The 27398-nt window shown below is 43.3% G+C and overlaps 1 protein-coding gene across 1 annotated transcript in view; it reads right to left on the bottom strand.

Annotated features, from left to right (window-relative positions):
- Positions 1 to 781: 781 nt before the first annotated feature.
- Positions 782 to 27398, bottom strand: part of LOC138279162 (cytochrome P450 2J6-like) — a 149904-nt gene continuing 123287 nt past the window's right edge. The window contains exons 8-9 of the mRNA XM_069219382.1: positions 8947 to 9088; positions 782 to 2099 (exon numbers count right to left, since the gene is read on the bottom strand). Of these exons, the coding sequence (XP_069075483.1) occupies positions 1867 to 2099; positions 8947 to 9088 (375 nt within the window). The 3' untranslated portion in view covers positions 782 to 1866. The remainder of the gene's footprint in view (positions 2100 to 8946; positions 9089 to 27398) is intronic.

Here is a 27398-nt window from a genome sequence, read left to right as displayed (position 1 = left end):
TTCCTAGGTGCCGGAAGAGCTAGAGGCCAAAATCCACAGCTAGGCACTTTGCAAAAAACAGGTCAGTTTTCTTTAGGAAAATGTGATGTGTACACATTGTGTTTTGAAGCATTCCCTGTCGTGGGCACTAGGCCTACCCAAACAAGTGAGGTACCATTTTTATCGGAAGACTTGGGGAATGCTGAGTGGAAGGAAATTTGTGGCTTCTCACAGTTTCCAGAACTTTCTAACACCGAAATTTGAGGAAAAAGTGTTTTTTTTGCAAAATTCTGAGAACCTGGTGAGAGCCCCACAAGTCACCCCATCCTGGATTCCCCTAGGTGTCTAGTTTTCAAAAATGCACAGGTTTGGTAGGGTTCCCTAGGCGCAGGCTGAGTTAGAGGCCAAAATCACAGATTTTAATTTAAAAATTTGATGTGTCCATGTTGCGTTTCCTGTTGCGGGCATTAGTTCTACCCACGCAAGTAAGGTACCATTTTTATTGGGAGACTTGGGGGGACACAGAATAGAAGAACAAGTGTGATTGCCCCTTGTCTTTCTCTACATTTATTCCTTCCAAATGTAAGACAGTGTGTAAAGAAGACATCTATTTGAGAAATGCCCTGCAATTCACATGCAAGTATGGGGATCCCGGAATTCAGAGATGTGCAAATAACCACAGCTTCTTAACACCTTATCTTGTGCCCAGCTTGGAAATATAACCGTTTCCTTGACACCTATTTTTCACTCTTTATATTTCACCAAATGAATTGCTGTATACCAGGTATACAACGAAAACCCATTGCAAGGTGCAGCTCCTTTATTGGCTCTGGAAACCTAGGGGTCTTGATGAACCTGCAAGCCCCATATATCCCCACAACCAGAAGAGTCCAGCAGACCTAACAGTATATTGCTTTTGAAAATCTGACATGGCAGGAAAATGTTACAGAGTAAAACGTGGAGAGAAATGGCTGTTTTTTCACCTCATTTTCAATATTTTTTTATATTAGCTGTTATTTTCTGTAGTAAAACCTTGTAGGATCTACACAAATGACCCTTCAGAATTCAGATTTTTGTCTACTTTCAGAAATGTTTAGCTTTCCGGGTTCCAGCATTGGTTTCACACCCATTTCTGTCACTAACTGGAAGGAGGCTAAAAGCACAAAAAATAGTAAAATAGGGGTCTGTCCCAGTAAAATGCCATAGTTGTGTTGAAAAATTTGGTTTTCTGATTCAAGTCTGCCTGTTCCTGAAAACTGGGAAGATGGTGATTTTAGCACCGCAAACCCTTTGTTGATGCCATTTTCAGGGGGAAAACCACAAGCTTTCTTCTATAGCCCTTTTTTGCCATTTCTTTTTTTTAAACGAAAATTTTGCTGTATCTTGGCTAATTTTGTTGGTCTCCTCCAGGGGACAGAATTGGCAATGATACACTTTGTAACCGCCTTAATTTTCCTGACATTTGGCATGCCTTAACACAGCTGATTAAATTAGTTGATTTGTAAGTTTCGTGAAAATCCATCCACATGGTCAGATGTTATAAGCAAATCAAGAAATGCCTTTTCAGTGTCAAGGGTGGCTGAACCATAACTACACAAGAAGTCCAAAACATGGTCAGATTTTTTTTCAGTCATTATTAAACAAGGATCTACATGACCCCGCATGGACACTTCATGAGGGTGAGGTACCTCATATTGGTCACTGATATCATAATTTTAGATCAAAACATTTCATCAATGCATGCATTATGGTTCTTTGAATGGAAATGTACTAATAATTGCAGAGCAAAAAACTCTTGTTTTTAATTTTTTTGTTAAACCATGTTGAGACAATTTTGAGTATGAGTATGATGAGGTTCCCTGGTCAGTTTTTGGTGAGGTAAACATGTTATATGGAAGTAACCTTATGCTGACTTTCTTTTGCAGAGTGGTGACTCGGGCACCACCTTGGAAGAGCGCAGATTTGATACGGCGATGGTTGCAATGTGGTTCCCATGATGAAGTCTAGGTTGACCGTCTTCACTCCCTCAGGCAGACGGAACGTAAAGTGTTGTAGAAGACTGGAGAAGAAGATGAAGAGCTCAGTCCTCGCCAGCTGCTCCCCCAGGCAGGAGCGATGCCCTGCAAGAAGAATTGGTAGTTTTGGTCAGATCCCTGGCCACATGTGATAGGCTGAGATATCAGAATCCATCTCATTACTAGTGAGTGACTTTTTTTGTTACATCACTCTCTAGTGCTTTTCGGTTACATTGCTTCGGATTGCCATGAATCTCCAAATAATTTAATTTAAACAATAAAAATATTAGAAGTGAAAACAAGGATAAAGGAACAAAAATTACAAGGGTTAAGTGAAAAAAATAATAACAAATACTTGAGAATAAGGAAAATGGGAGTAAGGAACAGTATAATCAGCTTTGGCAAAGCGAGTCACACTCTGCTTTCTCTAACACACAAAACCTGATCGGGGGTTCGCCCCTCTGCCCCCCACATCCTCTCTTCACTTGAGTTGATATTGAGTGTTGTACTTTGCTTTTGCCACTAGATGCTTCAGCACTAGAACATTGTATGTTACAGAAAACTGACTCGGACAAGAGGACTTTAAAGTTCAAAGTTTTAACCTCATTAGAATTGTGGTAATAACGGCTAATAGGGAGCACGAGTACAACTTACAAGGAAGTACTGCCCCCCCCCCCCCCCCTTGAGTACCAAGGGCCAGATGTAGCAAAGGTTTTTACCCATTCTGTGTCTATGGGAAAAAGTGTTCGTACATATGGCCCTAAATTCGGTGCTTTCTTCCCTGGCCTCTCCCACCGCCTCCAGGTATTCACTTCCGACGCAGGCGATCAGAGAGGTGTGAGCAGGCGAAAAGGTGGGAAGCAAGCGCCTCGAAGACGAGGCGACGCGCCAAGCATGTGGCAGAGGGGGGCAGAGTGCTGGTCAGTTTGATTTAGAAACTGCAATTGTTAATGTGTGCTCTTTTATTTTCATTGCTTTTATTGTATTTCTCACCAATATGATTGTTAGGAGGCCGTGGAACCTTTTAATCTTAATCTAAAATAGTGCGAAACAAACAGAAAAATAGTTCAAACTTCACAAGTGAGAGAGCAGCATGGGCTCGATAAGGTAGTGCGTCTACATACTACAAAATAATGATTTTAAATCAACAAGTGAGTCACCGGATGGTCAAGGTTCTTCAGAGGCCCTTTCCTCCCCTAGTAAAATAATGGGTCCATCATGGATACAGCCACAAATGAGAAATAGTCATTTCAGGACAGCAACTAAACTTAAATATAAATGAATAATACACTTTCTGTTGCCCAATGTATATTCATCACACTTGAAATGTACGGACTTCCGACCATCTCCTAAACCAGGGTCAGTTAATGCCAAATGCGGATGTCAATCAAGTGTAAGTAAAACGTACCTTTCCGCCTGGTGGTAATGAGGCCCCTACTGTTGGAGTATCAGGTACAAGGGTATTAACCAGGAGCGCGAGGCCTGTGGGAGCAGTATGAATGCTAGCCTGTGCTCGGGATTCTGGCTGGGGCTGGTTACCCAAGTACTGAGATGTGGATTTAAACACATTTACTTTCCAGCACTTACTTACCCCAGGGAGCGTGAATAATACTTTGAGAGAGGGTTTTGCAGACATCGGTGATTTTCATCATATATGTGAGCACATGGGGCTGCTATCAGGTGGTGATAATCATTCAGACGTTTTGCCAATGCTAACTAAAGTCCTGGAGGCGATGAGACCCAGTTATGGCGTTGTCCCTTCCAACACCACAAAAATGTGATATGCGTGGTAAACAGCATACTACTGGAATTAACTAACTTGAACTGTGTGATTTTAAACTGGAGATAAATATTCAAACTGCGGTAATTCGGAAAACACTTGAAAGGTGGTAGATTTTGCAGTAAATGCAATTGACAAACATTAAGAGCTAATTACCTGGGGATCCTTTTTTCATCATCTTTAAGCTGGGTGAAATTAGTGACCTCCAGAGTTCAGTTGTACAATCGAGGCAATCTTCATATTTGCTTCTAAATTTAAATACAGGCATATTGGGGGAATGTTGAATCTCTACAGGAGCACATGTTTAGCGGCAGCTTCCTACAGTGCAGGCTTGTGGAGTCATTCTAATATAGACAGCCTCCAGAGGGTGGAAAATCGACTTACTCGCAGGCTGTTATCAGTGCTGAGAGGAACTGCTAGTTTTATATGTCATGAGGCGCTTGGGTTGCACTTTTCGGAAGATCTGATTGGCCTAGCACCGTTGCAGTTATGGATTAAAGTATGGTGCACCCCTGAAGCATCTGTAACTGGATTATGCATCACAGATTGTTTCACCTCATACTGGATTGAATCTATACCATGGTCTACCACAGAACACTAAATTAAAAAGTCAAATTTTTAAAATACGTCCATAGAGATCTTCTGGCTTTTCATTATGCCTTATTGACGGCTGGAGTGAGGTTTGCTGCCATCCTTGCCGGTTACCAATGAAGATAAGACGTGTTGGTAGTGGAGATGTTTGATACTGGCACTGGATGGTTTATTGTGTTTGGACATGATGAACTGAAATCTTAGCCCTGAAGAAGTCCTCTTTTAAAGGACGAAACACGTTGGCTGTGCTATGAATATGGGCTGTGTTCAAAAAGAATAAAAAGAAAATAATAAGAAGATCTCTATGGACTTGTTTTAAAAATTGGACTTTTGAATTTAGTGTTCCGTGGTGCATCATCTTTTGTAGGTTTTCAATGTTTTCCATTTTGGGAATGCACCTTGGCAGCAGGTGCGGTATGAGTGCACACATTTTTCACTTCCATAACTGATACAAAGGAGAAGTCGGGGTTAGGTGCACTTGTGAACAGCCTGCTGTCATTTGTTAGGATATTACTATACCATGGTCTGCTTATTTGAAATCCTCGTTTGTTCAATAACCCTGGCATTATAGAGTGTAAGGGCACATTTGACGTTAAAGAGTGTCACCTGGAGTACCGCAGGGATAATCGTATCAAAGAGGTTCTGGATAAGCCCACGGTTATTACATACCTTGCACTTTCCACCACAGGACTTATGAAACCTTACTTAGGTTGGATTTTAACCTATGTCATCGCCATTGGTTAACTTTTCTGTCTTGGGTTGCTGCACCGCAAGATTGTTTTCCCTACAACTGAGTCCTTGCATACAGACTTACTACCATGCCACTGTGATAATTTCACCAAGCAAAGTTTTAGACATTTTATGTTGTTTTGCCCCTTGTATTCTGTAACTAGACTTTCCTTTTTGGACCCTGTTTTACGAAATTCCAGATTGAGAAGGCACGTCAAAGGTTTAGTCCACCTGCAATGCCTAGGCTCTCCTAAAGTGTGTTTTCCAATTTTAGACTACATTAGATCAGTCTTTCGTATACGGAATAAGTAGTAATTTTAGCATTTTTATAAACATTGAATTAAACATAGGCAATGGTTATGTCTTTTGCTGTCAAAATGAATTTTATTGTTATGAACTGTGATTTGTATTGCTTTTTGTTGTGTGCTTTTATGGCTTTGGCCGAATAAAGTTTTGTTGACTGACTGACATAATTGCAATTGGTTTATTTCCCATTGTGTCATTTATTTGCATTATATAACTTTCAATAGAAATGTGACTACAATTTAGTTTTATGCTCAATGGGCGTGTTTGTGTAGTATTCCTATACTAACTTGCATTATAAACTTGTAAAACTGTTCCAAGGAGATTCTGAAGGAGATATTTTATTGTATTATGAATGATGAATTTTAAGTTTTGTTGACACTGAATGAAGAAAATTGCATTTGCCTCGTGCCTTTAATGCTGGAGCAGGCCTTTAATAGCTGCTACGGGGGGGGGGGTGCTATCAAGCTATATTAAATGTAATAAGGTAACCCAATTTTATCCGATGGGAGAAGTAGGCCTCACAGTAGTGAAAAATGAATCTAGGAGTTTTTCACTACTACGACATGTACAACGTAAAAACATTTGTTCTACCTTTTAAATATAATGCACCCACAAGGGAATTTTAGGCCAAGTCGAATTGTCAGTAAAACTGCACACTTGCTGCAATAGCAGGCCTGAGATATGTTTCAAAAGGCTTCTACATTGAGCGGCACAATAATCCAGGCCACTAGTAGCATTTAATTTATAGGGCCTGGGTACATGTAGTACGAATTATATATACAGGCGAGATAGATCTTTGAAGTGATATAAATCCTAAGCGAGGAAATTAATTACTCACTCGAAGACACTTAGGCCCTCATTCTAACTCTGGCGGGCGGCGCCATTTGGCCACCATGCGGCCAAAATACTGCTTCCCGCATTCTGACATTCCCGCTGGGCCCGGTGGGCGCTAAGCAAGTTAGCGCCCGCCGGCCCAGCGGGAATGAGGGCTGCAACACAGGAGCCCAATGGAGCTGGCGGTGTTGCGGCGGTGCGACGGGTGCAGTTGCACCCGTTGCGCTTTTCACTGTCTGCTAAGCAGACAGTGAAAAGCCGCCCTGGGCCCTTGTTAGGGGACCCCTGCACTGCCCATGCCAGTGGCATGGGCAGTGCAGGGGCCCCCAGGGACCCCAGGACACCGGTTCCCGCCAGCCTCTTCCTGGCGGTGAAAACCGCCAGAAACAGGCTGGCGGGAAGGGGGTAAGAATCCCCAAGGCAGCACTGCTTGCAGCGCTGCCCTGGCGGATTCTACATTGAGCGGCACAATAATGCAGGCCACTAGTAGCATTTAATTTATAGGGCCTGGGTACATGTAGTACGAATTATATATACAGGCGAGATAGATCTTTGAAGTGATATAAATCCTAAGCGAGGAAATTAATTACTCACTCGAAGACACTTAGGCCCTCATTCTAACTCTGGCGGGCGGCGCCATTTGGCCACCATGCGGCCAAAATACTGCTTCCCGCATTCTGACATTCCCGCTGGGCCCGGTGGGCGCTAAGCAAGTTAGCGCCCGCCGACCCAGTGGGAATGAGGGCTGCAACACAGGAGCCCAATGGAGCTGGCGGTGTTGCGGCGGTGCGACGGGTGCAGTTGCACCCGTCGCGCTTTTCACTGTCTGCTAAGCAGACAGTGAAAAGCCGCCCTGGGCCCTTGTTAGGGGACCCCTGCACTGCCCATGCCAGTGGCATGGGCAGTGCAGGGGCCCCCAGGGACCCCAGGACACCGGTTCCCGCCAGCCTCTTCCTGGCGGTGAAAACCGCCAGAAACAGGCTGGCGGGAAGGGGGTAAGAATCCCCAAGGCAGCACTGCTTGCAGCGCTGCCCTGGCGGATTCTCCCAGCCGGGGGTAAACCGGCGGGAAACCGCCGGCCCCGGTTTTCTGACCGCGGCTTTACCGCCGCGGTAAGAATGGTCTAGGAAGCACCGCCAGCCTGTTGGCGGTGATTCCGCGGCCGGAATGACCCCCTTATTGTCTATTTTATTTTCAGAATTGTTGGTCTGTTCTTTTAGGCTTTTCTCTATCAACAATCTCCCTGTGTTAGTGAGTTCTGCAATCTGAACATCTCCAGCTCTGTATTAAAACTGGTTCCCTTTCACATGTACTTGCTGCAGATTTGTTTCAGCAGCTCAGGTCTGTGCTGGAAGGACTGAAGTATGCTTTTAAAGTCACTGGTCTGGGTGATGTAACTCTACACCGTAGCCCACCTCTGGTATTTAACTTTTATACGATTGGTGCAGTTCCTGTGCCACAATACAATAACTATATTTCAAAGCCAACCATGCCAGCTGGGTTTAGTTGATCTTTCACCATCTTTAGTGTTGGGAGCACATGCACTGGGAACTACCTAGCACTGTCCCACTGCTCAAAATTAAAATAGGCCAGTAAATCCAGTCGTAAGAGGAAGGAATCCAAGTAGATAATAAACAAGGACACTCTTCTCAACAGGCCAGGATGTGCTGCTCATTTGAGTGGACTTCATGGGGAGCCATAGGATGCATATGTCTCCATGAAGTGGTCACCAGAGTTGTGCAATTATATTTTGGGGATAAATGTTAAATGTTTAGTCCAATTCGAAATTAAATATATTTTCTGAGGAGCAGCCGGGCAGAGAGTATGGAAAAGGAATTGTGTGTCTCACTGCTCATGCAGTGCGCGGATACCAGATGCTGGCATCTTTGCAGGCTCTCGCTTGTCAGACACCCTGCCTCTCCTCACCAGGATCCCTTAGTGTGGGAACCCAATGGCAGTCAGCCAGCGAGAGCACAGAAGTAGTTTCTCAGTCCTGTTTGTCAGTTGCCACCATTCCCATCTGGTCTCTTTGTCTCATGTCAGACATTGTCACTTCGGTGGATCTGATGCTAAGGGGTAAATCCCGACACTGGACTTGCATGTCCCGCTTGTGGTCACACTGTTCATAGAGGCAAGAGACTTCAAGGAGAATCCTCCAAAGGATGGCTGGGATACAAAGAAATGGCATTACCAGCCTCTTAATTGCTTTCAGGCTTTCATTTAATCCTTCAAATCGACTGCACGAAAACATTAAACATCTTTACGTAGAGATGATAAAGTTAGTTCTTACGGCCTAACTAAACATCAACATTCTTGAACACAACTCAGTACTATTGGCAGATGAGTGTTTTTTAACACACGTCTGTGGTACTCATATTATCACCCTCAGAAGGATGAAAGGCTTGAACCTCTGACCATGGATGTCAGCCGGCAGTCGCGCCAGGGTACTAGTTGTACTGTGATACATTCATCATATATTAAAGAGACCTCTGATAATTGTCAAGTAAAATATCAATACTAGAGTGTTAAAACTTGAAAGGGTACCATTTTAGTGAATAGTTGATCAAGTTATATGTCACTGGCCAATCACAAGCCAGGAGGTAAAAATCACATTCATTTTTTAATTCGGAGTGTTTTACTTCCATGGTTAAGCCGGATGAAGCTACTCCTGACTAGTAGACAGGTTCTGGCTCCAGACAGACAGTGTGTTACCTGCAGAGAAGGGTATGAGTGTCTCCTTCATCAGAAAGTTCCCATCTTTGTCCAGAAAGCGACTTGGGTTAAACTCTTCGGGAGCCTCCCAAATATTGCGGTCATGAAGGACAGAGAAGAGGTTGCAGATTACAATGGTGCCCTTAAAGAGGAAACAAAAGTTTGTTTGTTCAAAAGACTTGATTAGGGTTGGATGAAGTGGGTGAATTAATGCAAAACATCACCAGGCAGTGAACGGGCAAACGGGTGGACAAATGGTAGAAAGTGAGGACGGACTAGCAGGCACATGAAAGGCAGAGGGACAGACAAAGATACAGGCGGGCTGCCGAGGAAGCAGATGCAGGGGGCAGGATACTGGGCAGATGAATGAACAGGCAGAGAGGCGGCAGGTGTTGAGGCACGTGGGCAGGTAGGCAGCTACAAATTACAAGTCAGCAGAGAGAGATGTGGAATGAGAGAGACAAAGGAAATGATGATAAAAAACAAAGCATTAATGAGGTGTTAGGAGATAAGGGAGACGACTAGTTGGCTGCAAGAATAAAAGGATGGGAATATGAAGGAAAGAAGAGGCCTGCACACCTGAACAAAGAGAAATAAATCTGTTTGTTGTATGTATGGTAACAATACCCAGCTTTTGCTTAACCTAAGCAACTTTTTATAACGATACAACCACTTATATGATCTTTTTCTTACAAACACTGGAAAACAGAGCATTTGTGAGGGATCTCCAGTGTCTAATTCCTCTTTACAGCCTTCAAACGGGGCTCCCAGAGTTTTTGTGGCACCCCTTCCTTCTGGATGCACTGCAAAAAGCTGGGATGCATATCCAACAATAGCACACTGTTCCACAGAAAAAAGAAAAAGGCAAGAGCACAGGTCCTAAAGGCACTTCTAAAATTACAAGCAAGAGCCCTCACACATCCACTGGATGGCATGCTTCATCACAGGGCCAGCTCCACGTCAGACTTGTGCCGCAATGTCTGACGGGCCCACTAGGGGGCTCTGTGCCGGAGATCTTAACTGGAAGTGTGTGCTGTGATTTTGAAGTAGGGATAAATTTAAACCTACAGTCAGGAAAGAGCAGGAAAGAGGAAAGGTTATAATTGGCTCAAGGGGCCCCAAAACAGTGTGTTTTATTAAGCGCTGAGGATTTTGGTCAAAATTAAAAGCACAGAGGAGTGGAATGGAACAGTTTCCCTTCAGCTGCTATGTGAGGTCAACATGTTTCATGCCTACAAAGTCCCTACGGATCAAGTGGCGTTTCATCAGGATCAAAATCACATATCTCCTAAGCTACACTAAATGCCCTAATTAAATATAGAAGTCTAAGGAGGGCAAAATTAACTTACATAGAGCGCTACACAACTCTTGGCCGAAATAGGTGAGGACCTGTACAAAATAAATACGACACAAAGAATATATTTATAATACAGTAAAACTATCAAATTGCAATACACCAAAAAAACGTTTTTTGTGACACTCCGTGTTGACATGCTGCCATGCGGAATGTGACGAGAATCACAAGAAATAACTCCTTACCCTCCTATATTAAGGACCGGGTTCCTTGGGAAAGTATGAGCCAATGGACTGACGTCACTTTATGTGAATCACAGAAGCACCAATAATTACATTTACACAAAAATATATCAGGCAAAAGGCAGGCAAGTATGTGGTCAATATGAAATACTTCATAGTCAAGTCAACGCTGTGTCCTCCGCCTGCTTCCTCACCCTCCGCATGCTCCGCAAGATCTTCCGCTGGATCCCCGCCGACACCAGAAAAACCGTGACCCACGCCCTCGTCACGAGCCGCCTGGACTACGGCAACACCCTCTACGCCGGGACCACCGCCAAACTCCAAAACCGCCTGCAACACATCCAAAACGCCTCGGCACGCCTCATCCTCGACGTACCCCGCAACAGCCACATCTCCGCACACCTGAGACACCTGCATTGGCTCCCAGTCAGCAAAAGGATCACCTTCCGTCTTCTCACCCACGCACACAAAGCCCTCCACACCAAGGGACCGGAATACCTCAACAGACGCCTCATCTTCTACGTCCCCACCCGCCTCCTCCGCTCCGCTGGCCTCGCATTTGCTGCCGTCCCTCGCATCCGCCGCTCCACGGCGGGTGGGAGATCTTTCTCCTTCCTGGCGGCCAAGACCTGGAACTCCCTCCCCACCAGCCTCAGGACCACCCAGGACCACTCCGCTTTCCAGAGACTCCTAAAGACTTGGCTGTTCGAGCAGCGATAACCCCCCTTTCCCCCTAGCGCCTTGAGACCCGCACGGGTGAGTAGCGCGCTTTATAAATGTTAATGATTTGATTTGATTTGATAGTAAATGGCATATATGAGGGAAAAAGTATCTCAGTTTGAGGGTACATTTGTTCTCTCTTAAGAACTCGAATGCCTTAAAAATGGCATTAGGAAAAGAGCATTTATAGAGGTGAAAGTTCAAATAGTAACCCATCAATGATATCAGGTAAAAAAACAATTGACAGAACAAAATGACGGTAGCAGCGGTAAAGTGTGTGGCTAGCTCAGTCCTGATGTAACATGTCAAATTGTATAAGTCAGTGCGTGTACAAAACGGAATGTGGCTCCGTTCAATCGGAGGTGTACCATAAATCTCCCTAATCTCAACTAGTTACAGTGCTTAATTTGTGCTTGTAGTTTCCGGTGCTGAGCACCGGCACTTATTTTTGAGGGCCAGGGCTTATTCTTTTGCCTCAAGCATTTGCTGCGAGCAAAAGACACATAGGGGGAAAGACGGAGGAAGGGAAAAATGAAAAAGCGTAACAAAGGGAGACAGCAGAAAGCTGCTAGAGTGAGCTGAAGGGGCATGGAGCGGCTGTAAATTGATTGAGGAGGCCCGAGATGGCTTCAGGATTACGCTGCCTCAGTACTCCGTGTTCCCACATTTAATTGCAGCAGCCACATGTTTAAGAGAAGGGCTTTAGGCACCGGCACATTTTTATTTACAAATTAAACACTGACTAGTTAGATCGATAATAGATCCACTGTCATGGAAGTATCCAGAAAGAATGGCATAGTAAAGAGGATAAGAACAGCATCTTAGTCTATACACAAGGCAAGCATCCCTAAGCTCCGATTAGCATAATGTGTACTTACATGGTCCAATGCCGAAGAACTACCAGACGGCCGCAATCCCGGAAGTGTTGGCATAGTCGTCAGGTAAAAAAAGGATCAGGTCACTCAGCAGAAAAGTGGGCAAGAAGTCGGAGCACGACATATAGACGTCAGCCCCGCCCATCAATAAAGTAGAAAGAGGACTTCCATGAACAGCCAGAGGGGAGCCAAAATGAAAGCCATCAATAAAAAATAAAGTTACTGTGCTCTGAAGCCGGGCTACTGTGGGAAGAGAGGGGATAATGTCAATTATTTGTGCAGCTGCTAATATAAAGCGTGCATCTTGTATGGACCAGGAAAAAGAACAGGAGAAAAGAGAGATTAAAGGGGACACTGCAAATACATAAGGCATGTCGAAAGGGAACTGTTAAATGAGTCTTCTGTGTGTAAATCATACAGGCGTCTCAAAATGTGATTAAGATGAAAAATAGATTGCAAGAAAGTGTTGGTAGCTGGTTGTAGGGTATGGAATACCACACGACACACTGTGCTAATTGTAAAAGGAGGTCAATAGCTGGCTGAAACAGCTTAGTGAGGCGATTCTAGCTGAGCTGGTCAGGAACCAGTGAAGAACCTCATCCATGGAATATCATCATTTAACCCATTGATATGGGCCCCCAATTTAAACACCCAGCATTGCTCTCTTTCAAATAGACTCTTGGGGCCATTAGCTAAGTGGTTGGGGGCCTCAAGCACTACCCACCGTAAGTCATTGGGAGTATGATTAGTCTCAAGAAAGTGAAGGCTCAATTTAGTTGTTGTCCATCCACATCTGATGTTGCTGCGATGTTCATTGATCCTAATCTTAACCGGTCTCTTAGTCATTTACATGATCACATTCCTAGGCATGTGATCATGTAAATACAATTGCGGGTGCTGCAGTTAGTATGTTTTATGAGGCACCATCTGCTGAAGGGTCGTAAATCTGAGGCTTCAATTCGTGTAGTCAAAGGACATACGTTACAACTCCTACACAGGTGATGACATAGCACTGGTGGGAGTTGCCACAGTGTAATCTGTCTAGGTTCTGAAGTCAATGCTCTGGGGCAAGTATGTACTACTAGGTCTTTAATGTTCCTAGTCCGTTTGAAAGCAAACAAAGGATTGGGAACTACCTCACCGCCACTACAGAGGATGTGCCATCATTTATTGATCAGTTTCTTAACGGTATTGGACAGAGGGGTATAAGTGGAGACACACGCCAGTCGTGGGTCTGAGTGGTTAGGTACAGTTGTCAGTAGTGTCTCTCTATGATTGTTATATGCCTGTTTACGAACCGAGTTGATTATCTGGCATGGGTAATGTCTATTATGTATTTTGCAATCAAGGTCATCTGCTTGCAATTCAGAAGTGGAATTGTTGCTACAACTATGGAGGAGTCGCAAGAATTGGCCATAAGGTAGATTGTCCCGTAATCCTTTTGGATGACTTTCATATAAAAGCAAATTGTTGCAGTCTGTTTTCTTGTGGTAGGAGCTTGTCTCTAGTCTTCCATGGTTGATGGTAATCATAAGGGTAAAGAATGAGAGCCGGGTGGTGGAGACAGTTGAGGTAAACCTTAAAAAAGGATCCAGTCCATTGATCCAGGTGGTAAATGAACCAACCATTTGTGTCGGGTCATTCCAGATAATCAAGATATCGTCGATATATAGATGCCACAATTTGATATTGTTCTCAAATGGTTTGGAGCTGTTAAGTAAGAATCGTTCCTCAAAATGGTACATATAAAGGCAGGCCAAGCTGGGAGTAAAGGTACTCCCCATCGATGTTCTGTGTATCTGGTGGTAGAGTTGGTCTTCAAACGTAAAAAAATTCTCAGTCAGGGCTAGGGAAGCACATTGCATGATAAAGAAGATAAGAGTCGGAGATGTCCATGTGTTATTAGCCAATGCGTCTTCGTCGACCCGGAGCGTGGCTTCCTTGGGTATGTTTGTATACAGGGATTCCACATCCAAGCTTATCAAAGCGTGCACCTGCTCGGTGGCATTTATATGGTTGATAAGGTTAAGGACTTCTTTAGTATCCTTCAGGAAAGTGGAGGTCTCTTTCACAAGAGGTTGTAAGAAGTGATCACAGAAGATAGATAGTGGTTCAAGGACAGAACCAATGCCTGAGACAATAGGTCACGCAGGTTGTGTGTCCTTATGGATTTTGGGGAAGCAGTAGAAATAGGGTATGCGGGGATCGGGAGTATCTAAAAACTCAGCCTCCTTATGAGAAATCCAAGCATTGGTTACTGCTTCGTTGATCATGGTACGTATCCTGAGTTGTAATCTCTCAGTAGGGTCCTGGACAATGGGGGCATAATAGGTAGAGTCACCCAAGAGGCGTAAACATTCCTGTTTATATGCCTGTGCCTCAAGGATAACTATGGCTCCGCCTTCATCTGCTGGCTTAATGACTATAATTGGGGTCAGGCGCCAATGTCTTGAGAGCTTCTCTCTCACGTGATGAGAGGTTCATAAAGGTGTGTTTAGGTCGTAGTTTTTTCACATCTGTTAAAACCGCCTTTTTGAATGCCAGTAGTTTACAGAGCATGGCAGAGGTAGGGGGGATGAAGGTGGATGGATTTCTTAGGTTGGAGTCTTTCTGGCGTGGTTCAGAAGGTTTGTCTGTGAAAAATAAATTTAATCGGATCTTTCAAAAAAATTTAAAAAGTTCACAGTTAAGGTGAAAAATATCTTCCTTAGGGGTGAGACCAAAGCCCAATCCTTTGTTCAAAACACAGCGCTCGTCTGTGGAAAGCTGTCTTAAAGACAAATTGACTACTAAATTCTTGGAGTCTGATTCTTACCTTGGCTCCTGGTCACCATTTTGGGTTCCTCTCCGGCCCAATACACAATCCACCCTCTTCCTCTTCGCCTGCCTCTTCCTCTGCCCTGGCCTCAGCCTAAAAAAGGCACAAAGGGGCGTGGTTGGTAAAAGGGATAAGGGGGTTGCCATGGTAATGGTTGCTTTGCAGGGTAATGAGGACGGTTATAGAAATGTTGTGGTCCACCTTCATCTGTGCTCCAATCATCGGATGAAGAGCTGTTACTATAAGCTCGGGATTTTCTATAGATGGGACCCAACTCGTCATCAGAAGAGTGTGACTGTGTGTCAACCTTGTAATCATCTTTGATGTAAGGGTACACTTTCTCTCTACTGAATTTGTTGATGTCTTTCTGTAATTTAGTAATGTTTTTGTTGGGTCAGATATTCTTTGTTTTCATTCAGTTCAGTACTGATCTCTGCCAAGCGGGTCTTAAAAGCTGACAGTGATAAACTTATTTTTAAAGTATTTTCTACCAGGTTGATCTCAACTGTTATAGAGTCAGCTAGTCTCTTTGATGTATTAATAATAAGGACCAGCCAGTCCCTTGTGCATTTCCATGCAATTTGTGCCCAATCTCTCCTGAAGATCAAGTCTTGCAGAAAAATCCTAGGTACATTGGTCACAATAAGTCCATTAGGGGATATATTCGTTTGAAAATATCCAGTCATGATAGTCCCATGTGAGATAGTTTTAATCAGGTCACGTTTCAATGAGGAAAGTTTGTTCCAATCCTCCTTGAGGCTCCCTGATGATCCTGTCCGGTCATTGCCTAAAACAGATGGAGTTTGAGGCCCTGAAAGTTTTCCATCATGGGGTACAAAATATATGTTTAATAGTCTGGTCAAAAGATATGTAAATGTCCCACAGCTGAGCCACTGTACAAGTCTATCAAACCATGAGAGGGACAGGGAGATTGAAAAGGTCCAGTGTACAACCTCCCTAAACGTTATGTAAATCAATTGAGTACATTGTTTCACAGAAAAAAAGATAAAGGCAAGAGCACAGGTTCTAAAGGCACTTCTAAAATTAGAAGCAAGAGTCCTCACACATCCACTGGATGTCATGCTTCATCATACGGCTAGCTCCACGTCAGACTGCTGCTGCAATGTCTGACGGGCCCCACTAGGGGGCTCTTTGCCAGATATCTTAATTAGAAGTGTGTGCCGTGATTTTGAAGTAAGGACAAACTTAAACCTACAGTTAGGAAAGAACAGTGTGCGTGTGCCACAATGACACCACCTGCCCCTATCAGCTCTGATCTCCATCTAAAACATTCCCTTCTGTCGCAGAGAATGGAGCGTATAAAGGAAATGTTCCTCAGCCCTTTTCAGCACTATACACTTGTTCTGAAGACCGGAGCCTTCCCACCAGCGGTCCCCTATTGTAGAGCTCTTGAATTTCATTGTATCGGATTTTCATCCAACGCATCACATTATTATAGCTGGGGACCTCAATGTGCCAATTTGAGCCCTACCCTGCCTTTACTGAGGCTACGCAGATTGAAGGTGCCACATGGAAAATTCCCCCTCATTCCATCCAGATAAATCCCACTAAAGTTAGTACTAGGGCTTTGCAGATAATAGACCTTATGATACTGTATGGCCTTCGCGCTGGTAATGGCCTTCCCTATTGATAACCCTGCTAGACCAACGTTTTTCAGGGGATCATATAGCAGTACCTTGGACATTGTTCTTCTTGATCTAAGGGTCTGGCATCATATAAAAGATGTGGAAGTGGGCAATCAGTATACCAGTGACCACGCTCCTCTTCTAGTAACATACGATAGACAACTTTTCTTAGGTGCTGTGCCCCCTTCTGATCTTGTTTCCTCTGATGTTCTGAAGGTGTCCAGTAACAAGCGTGTGGTGAGATGGGATTAATTTCAGAACTCTAATAAATTATGGGGTAAATTATACACCTTAGTTTCTAGTCACCAGCTTTTCGTCGCTCATTCTCTACTTACCCCACTTGAGGTCATGACCTTACACTTGAACCTCTTTTCCACTCTTAAAACTTAAAAACTTAAAAACTTGTTCTTTAAATCTGTTAGGGTAATGGCCCATCTACCCTCCTGCTTTAATAACAAGTGGTTTGACAAGAGATGCAGAGAGGCGAAGACCTCCCTGATTGAAGCTTTAAGAACAAAAGATAGAGATGAAATAGTTAATGTGAGATGAAAATATACTTCCATATGTAAGTCCTGTAAAAATGACGGGGAAGAGGCTTTATGGAGAGAATTGGCCCAGGCCGCCAGGGCCCCAGACCCTAAACGCTTCTGGTCCTTGGTGGCCCGAAATGACCGAAACCAAGCACTAAAGCCAGAGTGCTACATTCCCCCTGAAGTCTGGCTTAATCACTTCAGGGAACTGTATGGCTCCCTACATGACTTTGATTCTGCAACCTCCGTGGAAATATCACTTTCAGACATGGCTCAACTATTTTGACACCTTCTCATTGAAAGAATCTGAGCTTGCCATCATTGCTCAAAAACTTGGGAAGGCTCCAGGGCCAGATGGTATTCCTTCGGAGATGTACAAAACAGATCTGAATAAATGGGGCCCGTATGTGAACAGGGTCTCAAATGCTGTTTTGGCAAACAGATCTTACCCCCGGTCATGGAAGGAAGCAACCATGGTGCAGATACATAAAAAAGGGGAGAGGGGTATTCCAGGGAACTACAGACCCATCAGCCTCTTAGATAATTTACAAACATTTTTTTGTTACCAGTTACTAAGTAGGCTATAAAAATGGATAGAGGATAATCAAGCGCTTAGCTATCTTCAGGCGGGGTTCAGAGATAAAATAAGTACTATTGACCAGGCATTTCATTTCCTTTCTATCAAATGGAAAACAGTCGACGTGGACTCAGGTCATCTTTTTGTGGCATTCGTAGATCTGAAATCTGCCTTTGATCTCGTCCCACGCCATACGTTATGGGAAGTTATGAGCGGAATTGGGGTCCCCGGTTCTATGTTAAATATAAATAGAGATCTTTACACTGACAATTGTGCTAGAATTTGTTGGGGCCCGAATGGCGAACTAACATCGGAGTTCCCAACAAACCGTGGTGTGAGGCAGGTATGTGTGCTGGCTCCCACACTATTTCTTTTATTTATTAATGCATGCATCCCTTATCTTTTGGAATGTTCTAATGACGCCCATAGACTGGGAGGGCAAAATATTCCATGTCTGCTATTCGCAGATGATACTTTGCTAATATCACAAACGGCCATTGGTCTTTCCAATTTGCTCACGATGTTTGTGGTCTTTTGCAAAGAACATGGCCTAGAAATGAATTCAACTAAAACCAAATACATGGTGTTTGGGGATACAAGGCATGAGATGAGGAGATGCATTAGCCTGGAGAGTGTCACATTGGAAAGAGTGGGTGCCTTCGACTACCTAGGATTAAAACTGGAAGATTCACATAAACAGTATGCCCACCTCCAGAAATCAGAAATGTGCCTGAAACAAAGGGCGGGTGCCCCAGATTTGCTATCACTCCTGCAGTAGAAATATATAAATCCCAGGGGGGGAGCCCTAGATGGAGCTGAATTATGGGGCTATTGCAATCTGGATGACTTAGAAAAAGTGGAAAATTCCTTTGTAAAGATGCTGCTAAGGGTTCCCACTAGTTCTATATCTCTGCCAATCAGAATGGATTTATATGTCTTTTCAATCAGCCAGATTGCCGCCCTAAGGCCATTGTTGTACTGGATCCGGATCTGGACATCAGATTCTCACATCCCCTACAGACTTGGGTTGAGTACTCTGGTGAGGACCGGGGCAACGCTAGTACATCTTCAACAATGCGTCCACACGCTTGACACTCCCTTCACATAGTGTTAGGAAGGAGTCAAGCCTAAGGAGGGGTTTTCAAGCACGCTACCCCAGCAAGACTAATACTGAGTTTGGTCTCACTGCTAGGCATCGCAGATGCTCAATTTTCATGGTCAATGTCCCCAATCCCCAAACTTAAGCAAAACCTCCTTTTGGAAGGAGAGACTGCACTGATAAATAAATCCATTGGATTTGCAAAGTGGGGGGGTTGTCGTTCTATCATAAGAGAGGATATCTTGGGAGCTACTAGACACACGCCCTGATCTTGCTTACGGCACCATTGAGCTGATTCTTCCCAGAAGAGAGCTGGTAGATAGTATTCTGGCATTTGATGTGCAGACATCCTCTTTATTTGATAACAACATCTGTTTCAAATACAGATAGCAGGCTCATAGTTCCCTTAGAATGGGTCCATATCCTCAGCACACTCTGTAGAACAATCACCTCTAATGGATGTAGACTGACAACTAACACTAGGCACTAGGGCATTTGCTTTGCACTAAACTCTTTCCAGGGTCATTTTTGATAAATCTCTGGATCCCAGACTCACTAATTCTACCAGCTTTAGAAATGATGCCCCTGCTCCATTCGGAAATAGTGCATTGGCAGTTGAGTCTCTTCTTTCAAGTCTGTCTCCCCCCAGTGTGCCACTTCCGTCTTTGCAGGACATAGGTCTGCTCTTAGTTACTCTTGGAATGTGGCTGGATTATAATCCAAAAACAATTTACCAGGCTGGAGCGATTTTATAGAGCAATTCAACATTTGTCTGTTACAAGAAAGGTGGTCTCTTGCAGTTGTATTTAAACACGGTTACTTAAATTACTGGATTCCTGCCCAGCGGGGCTCTGCTGGGATACCTTCTGGAGGCCTTACAATTTGGATTTGATCCAGTCTGAATCCCTTTATTAGACAACTCCAGACCAACTGCATAGGCATCTTAGCTACACGAATAGAGACTGGTACTTCCAAACCTATCGATATCTATAATATCTATGCTAGAAGGCTTAGAGATGGACTTAAATCACCAACAGTCCCAGCACTTGAGGATCTTTTGGGTGAAGACCGCTATGAAGTGTATTTACGACTAGCAGGGGACTTTAATACCACATTTAAACCTCTTTCTACTGATGATGCAAGCTCAGAATGGGCTGAGTACGAGAGATGTGGTATACCCCAACTTGAGCTAACCCCAAAATATAGATGGACAGAGACTGCTCTCCAGCTGAGAGCCCTTTCCTTATAATTCGGAGTGAGAGCAATTAGTGGGAGAACTAAATCAGATAGTAGGGGGGCCAATACCTTTGATAATTTGCTCCATTCTGTTTGTATTGACTACATCTTAATAGATCTTCAGCTTTGGCCTTACCTCATTGATGTGGCTGTTAAAACTAGGGATGAAAGCGACCATAACCTGTTGTGTTTGACAACAAAACCTTTCCATTCTAGGTTGGCTAATGCCAGTTTACTGTGACCACCGGAGATGTTTATATCACGACAGACACACGCCACCTCAAATGGTCCCAAATAGTTGAGAAGCCAGATCATCTAAATAGGATCGGTGTCGATCTGTATTTATTGTTGGCTGCGATGGAAGCAACTCCTATTGAAGCAGAAAGTTTGCAGGTCGTAAGGTATGCTCATAGTAGCTTATTCAAGAAAATAAGACATTTTACATTTGAACCATCGAAGCCCAGCGGCACTACGAGCTGAGTAAAAACCTGGTTTGATAAGGAATGTAGACGTTCCTGTCGAGGTCTAGAGACATCTCCTTGATCCATTTAGCTAGGAAGAACTTCAAAACTGCCCAGATAGGCGCAAAGAAGAATCAGGATGAATGGAGGTGGTGTGAATTGAGCTTGGCCTGTTTCAACAGGGATTCTACTAAATTTTTACATCTTGCAAAATGGGGTATCAAGGGCTGCTCAGCTATTCTTCAAAACTATATTGTCCCCTCTGCCTGGTTAGAACATTTTTCAGCCTTCTACTCTCGCTTCATTCTACTACTCTGGTTAAAGTTCCAGGAGGAAATATGTGTGATGATCATCTTGATTCCATCCTTGCACCTACCTTGGTTACCCCTGATGCTAATATAACTTCACTAAAGCTTACTTTTGATCTTTCTGTTGTTATGCTAGCTCTGGATGATATAACCAGAGGCAGGGCCCTAGGACCCGACGGTATTCCAACTAACGTGCTTCTACACAACATGGACAATTGGTCTAGGAGCATTGTTTTTTAGCAAATACCATCTCCCGAGGAGCGCCAATTCCTGATTCCTGGAAGGGTGCTGAACTCATTCCATTACATAAGAAAGGTGAGAAATCTTTGCCAGGGAGTTACATACCAATTAGTCTAAATGACTGTTTGCAAAATATCTTTGCACGTCTCATACTTGTCAGGATCAATGATTGGATTGTTGGCAACATTGTTTTGTTCCCCTATCAAGATGGGTTCCGTATGAAAACAAGTACCACAAGCCAGGTCTATCGCTTTTTACTAATATACTAGAGGGCAGTGGGGATCGGCAGAGGCAGCTTGTATATTGCCTTTGTCTATCTCAAATAGGCCTTCGACCTGGTCCCCAGGAACACACTCTGGCAGGTTTTACACGCTATGGGAATGCCATTGAACCTGTTGGAATTAATAATTCGATTACACTAGGGTAATTATGCAAAGGTCTGATAGGACAACCAGGGAGAATTGAAAGACCCTTTTTCTGTCTGCGAGGGAGTACACCAAGGATGTGTCCTAGCCCGACCCTATTCTCGTTGTTTCCTAATGACGTTGTTCCTTGTCTGTCAGGCTCACCTGCTGATGCCCCTATCTTGGCAGGGGTTAAAACACCTAACCTGTTGGTTGCTGATGACACTTTAATGATCTCTAAGACACCCAGCGAGCTCCATCGAGCCCTCTGTCACTGAAGAATTTTGTGCTGCTCGTGGAATAGAGATCAGTTCCGCAAAGACCAAGTTCAAGGTTCTTAGGAGATCAAAGACAGTAAAGTGCAGTCTAGAGTTGGAGGGCACACCATACGAAAAGGTGAATGCTTTTACCTACTTGGGCGTCATCTTGTCTTCAACCCTTGCTTGGAAACCTCAGGTTGACCTAATCACCATGAAACTTAAGCAGATTTCGGGGGATATAGTGAAAGAACATAGTTCTTCTTTCTCAAACCTATCGACCCTGCTGCGCAAATCAATGAAGCGAAGGTAGTACATTCTGTCCTGGTTGTTTCTGAGCTTATGTATCCTCAGTAGCCCATTCTGAAAATCATTTTTTAAGAACTATTGTCCGTCTCACTGGCAGTACCCGTTTGGTGCCACTATTGTTTGACCTAGGCATGAAACCAATTGCTGACAAAGCTATACTTTGCCCATTATTATTTTGGAGAAGGCTACAGTCGGTACCTGAATTGTTACAGGACAGGCTGGCGCGTAAAGGCGGGATCAAGGCCGACACCTCTAATAAAATCAGTTGGTTGCGCCAAATAAAAAATAATTTAACTAACATTGGCCTGCGATTTTTATGGGACGATCCATTGCTGGTGCCAAGGTTGTCAGCACAGACACTAAAAAGGCATTACTGGATTTGGGCCAGGCAGACGGGTTCACAGTTGGCTGTCCCTTCACACTTAACTGAGAAGTTTCTGATTTAAAAGGTGAGCCCTTCTTGAGCCTTACTGGGATGCTGTTACAGTCCCCCCGGACCAGAAATTAGATTTGTAATTTAGAGTTGGTTCTTTTCCGTTGAACCCTTTTACCATCAATTGGGGCCCAAGTAATGACCTCCTGTGCCTGGTATGTGAGGCTCACATTGAGTGGTTGGTCATGTCTTTTTCGTATGTTCAGGCTATGTTGCTGCCCGTAATAAATGGACATATAAGCTACTTGGGACTAGAAGCCGTCAGACCGAGCTTAGAATCCTTCAGTCGAACCCTAAACTAATCCAAGTGTGTGCTGTCGCTACGTTTTTGGGGTGGATTTGGGTCACCAGAACTAAGGTGGTAGGCCTGTGAACTAATCACTGCTAATTGGTTTCATGATTTGGGGCCAGATGTATGAAAGCATTTTGCATTCGCAAACGGTGCGAATGCCCGTTTGCGAATGCAAAATGCCATTTCAGAATGTATGAAATACATTCTGAACGCAATCTTAAGGAATCGCTAAAATAGCGATTCCTTAAAATTGCGACCTTGTTTAGAGAGTAAGGATTCCTTATTTGCGATTCCTTAGCATGTGCATGAAGCAATTCCTAAATGCGATTTTGGCATTTAGGAATCGCTAATTACCACCAAGTTGAACTTGGTGATAACCATGTACAAAATTAAAAAATGCATTCAAAATGCATTTTTAAATTGTACATGTAAAGCACACATGCCCTTTTGGCATGTGTGCACCTTACATGTCCCCCCAAAAAATGGTAGGGTGCAGCAGAAGGGGCCTTAGGCCCCCGGCACCCTGAAGTTTTGCATTTACAAAATTGCGATTTCTGGTTCAGAAATCGCAATTTTGGAAATGCAAAAAATTCGCAGATATGGGCCAACAGGCCCATAGCTGTGAATGGGGCCGGTATCGCAATTTGCGATTCGGTAATAGCATTTGCGATTTTTAAGAAATCACTATTACCGATTTGCAAATGTGATACATATCACTTTGCGAGTCGGAAATAGCGATTTCTTAAAAATCGCTATTTCCGAATCGCAAATGGCCTTGATGATACAAATGGCCCTTATTGCCTTACTTTTAGCTAGTAGCAAATCTTTGTAAAATCTATTTAGGAGTAGAATCAAGGCAGCAGGCCCAGCACTGTGATCCATCCGCTGCTTTTTTTTTTAATGAATGATATGTATTTGTTGGCAATGCTAGCCCTAGAATGTTCACTGGTGTAGGTTGAAATTCTGAATTATTCCCAGGTTCACACACACAAAAAATAAATCAGAAAGTAATTATTTAGCTATAAATTTCACCCTTAAAAGACTATCAGCAATATGCAAATGCATATCTACAAGTAAGCATATCTCTGCAGCTTTCCACATGTTTGAGGTAATATATATAAGGGAAAAATAACCACAAATTCATTAACAAAGGGATTGCTTTAGCAACATATTCACTCTTGAAGAAATGAAGGAGAGAAGAAAAGTAAAAAGAAAGCAGAGGAGTAAATAAATAAAAAATAAAAAAGTGAGAGAGTTAAAGGGAGGGAGAGAGAAAAATCAACAAACAAAGGCACCATAGGAGAAAAGAAAAGTAAATAAGAAATAAAGGAGGGAAAATGAGATGGGAAGGTGAAACAAAGGAGAGAAGTAGGAAAGGACAAACAAAGGAGAAGAGCAGGAAAGGAAAGAAGGACTGTAGAAGAAAAGGAAATGAGCACCAAAGAAGTGAAGGAGCAAAAGTGAGATGGAGATAACGAAAGGATAGGTGTGGAAAGAAATAAAGAATACAGAAGACAAGGAAAAAAGGAGTGATAAAGACAGAAATGGAGGAAGCAGAGAAGGTAGGAAGGTTAGAAAGAAACAGACTCGGAATAAGAGGAAAGAAAGACATAGAAAAGAGAGAAAGGAGGAGAGCAGAAAAAAGGATAGATACAAGTAGAGATAAAGAAAGAGGAAGACGAGACAGCAAGTAGGAGAGAAAGAAAGTAGAAAAGAAAGAAACAGGAGCACAGGAAAGTAAAGAAAAATCAAGAGAAATATAGAACGTAAAGTAAAGGAGGAGAAGAGAAATAAAGAAGAGAAAGGAAGAAAGAAGCACAAGAAAAAGAAAGAAAGACAAAAAAGAAAAGAACGAGAGAAAGGATGAAAAAGGAAAAAAAACTTAAATGTAGTGCAACTTTGAAAAATGAGTCTTTGGATGGCACATAGTAGTTCACCGAGTATTTTACAATGAGTTTCATTAAATACAAGTTCATGGAAGGTACTATTTTCCAGAGGGAAGGCTTGCAAGCACCGTGCTCTTACATGTGCTGTTTGTTTATGGCTAGGCTTCTTACCAGACAGCAGCATGCATTGTGGCATTGCTCATTTAAGGCGAGGGTGGCCTGCATGCTGCTTCCTGTACCTTTTCCTGCCTCACAGGGGCAGCTCACACCGTTTTGAAATACAGCATCAGCAGTGAGTCAGGTGCAACCCCCCCAGATCAGTGCTTAATTTGTAAATAAAAACGTGCTGGTGCTCAAAGCCCTCCTCTAACCCACACGCCTGCTGCAATTAAATGTGGGAACAGAGAATACTGAGGCAGCGTAATCCTGAGGCCATCTCGGGGCTCTTGAATCCATTTACAGCCACTCCCTGCCCCTTCAGCTCACTCTTGCAGCTTTCTGCTCTCTACTATTGTGACTCTTTTTCGTTTTTCTCTTTCTCCGTCTTTCCCATATGTCTCTTTTGCTCGAAGCAAATTCTTGGAGCAGAAGAATAAGTGCCGGCCCTCAAAAATAAGTGCCGGTGCTCAGCACCGGAAACAACAAGCACAAATTAAGCAGTGCCACAGATTCAGTTGACGGGGACCAAACTATTCCAAGGCATGGTAAGAGGTACTGGTAGCTTGCGATCGACCTGTTGGAGACACCTGCGTTAAAATATTAAAAATGGCTCTGGTCCCTGAACCTCCAAGCACCTATTTTAATATCTCTACAGATGCTGACACCGGATACTTTTTGGTTTGTTGTTGCCAGGCATCCCTAACAGTATGCTGTTCGTTTCTAAGATAACCTATCACTTCCATTCAGAGGTGGGGGAATGGTTTAGCTTCCAACTTGCAGTCAAAGCTGGCACTATTGTCAGAAACCACTTGGCAGGTAGGCATATGCCACAGGACCACTGGCGAAACAGCATTAGAACTTTAATCTTATTTGCATTTCCTGCCTGGGGGTGTCGTGAAAGGCCTTGTGAGCCCCGAAAGTAAAAGTATGAAAGTGACATAGCAATCTGCTGTATCTTTGACTTGTCTCAGTTCCTGTTCCTCATTCCTTTACTCAGAGCAGAGGGATAAGGTGTAATTCCACAAAGGCAGCACAAGGCCACATATAAGGACATGCAACCCTTCCTGGCGAGGAAAGCTGTGGTCTGTCCGAGTTTAATGTAAATGGCATATCTTGTGTTAGGATTCATCGATCAACAAATCTGCCAGTCCACCGAGGGTAGTGCAGGATTTTTCTATTTCACTATAGTTTTTGTAAACTATATTTGGGACTCAATATTCGACTGTGTAAGGAGCTCTGATAAATACATGATAAATTAATCATGTTTAAAACTGTGTCCAGAAATGTTAATTAAGCTGCCAATTAATTGGGGATCACTCCACTCAGGCTTTCACTGCTTCAGTAAAATTGATGAGGTTTAGTCACAGATAAGATTGACTTAAGAATTTCTGTCTCAGTAAGACCAGTTTGTTGTAGATACTTATGATGTGGAGCAGTGGTTCTGCTTCTTTGCAGGAGAAAACCAATACAAAAGTTTTCCCTCGGACTTAAAATACAATCTTTTGCGATTTGGATGCTTAATTATCAACCTAAGAACAATAGATATAACTTTGATATCAAAAGTAACCAATTATGCTCCAACCACAATAGTTACAATCTCATAAATAGTTAATAAAATATACATAAAATACTATTGGCATTTGTTAATATAATTATCTTCCAGAGGATCCTCCTCAGTAGTCGTAAGCACCGACTAGTCCCGCCCCCGTGCGGGGTCCCTGGAGCACATATTAGGTATTACTTATAAATATAACTTCTACATGCAGCCTATAATAAACCACCAAAAATGTCTAAAGTACATTGAATTTTTGTTTTAAATTAATAGGTAATCAGAACTTATTTCTGTCAAACAGGGAAAAAAAAGAGCACAGACCTGTTTCACAACCTTTATTTAAGAAGAAAATGAAAGGGCATTTGAAACATTTTTAGCCAATAGGCTGGCACCTAAAACACGAGAGAAAGCTGTCACCGTGCCTTTAAGACCTCCCACGACCCTATGTATTGCATCATGCCTCGCAGGTGATAGGTCAGTTCTTTTTTCTGGTTCCTATTGTTAGGGACCTGCAGCCCTGAGCTCGTATTTTTTGACAATTTTGCCTGAAAAACTCTTTGAAACCTGTGAGATACCATCTATTTTTGAAAGATCCAAGTACTTAGTGTACACACAACGTTTTCCTGACAAAAAATGTATATTTATTCTGTCAAACATGCCTTCACTCATTGTGAAGTTCCCCGCCTGTGTTAAAAAGAAGGCTCAGACTCACCCCACTCAGTCTGTATTGTGTGTCTATCAGTACCAGAGCCCCATCAACCAGATTCCTATCCTCACTGCCTGAAGCTTTCCAGAATGACCCTGAAGAACAGAGAAAAAAAGCAGATTGCATGGACTCCATGAGAGGAGAACTGCAGGATCTCCTGGAGGCCTTGGGACCACCAACTTGTTTTGAAAGGGCCCTTGTGTCATAAAAAGCCTCCCATGAAAGACACTGAGACGTCGTTCCCAGTCAAAAGGTATGTCGTAGAAAGTGGAGAAAATCCCTGTTTGCTCATCATCAGCATCAAAGTTGATGTTGTGAGCAGATTTTCCACATATTTGCCACTCAGTGTCAAGACAGACTTTACCATCAAAGCAACACCATCCATAGACATCAAAAACTAGCTTGACG

Source organism: Pleurodeles waltl, unplaced genomic scaffold (genome assembly GCF_031143425.1).
Source record: "Pleurodeles waltl isolate 20211129_DDA unplaced genomic scaffold, aPleWal1.hap1.20221129 scaffold_69, whole genome shotgun sequence".
NCBI lineage: Eukaryota > Metazoa > Chordata > Amphibia > Caudata > Salamandridae > Pleurodeles > Pleurodeles waltl.
Note: the sequence above shows the minus strand (reverse complement) of the source record. Positions and strands in the feature narration are given on the sequence as shown.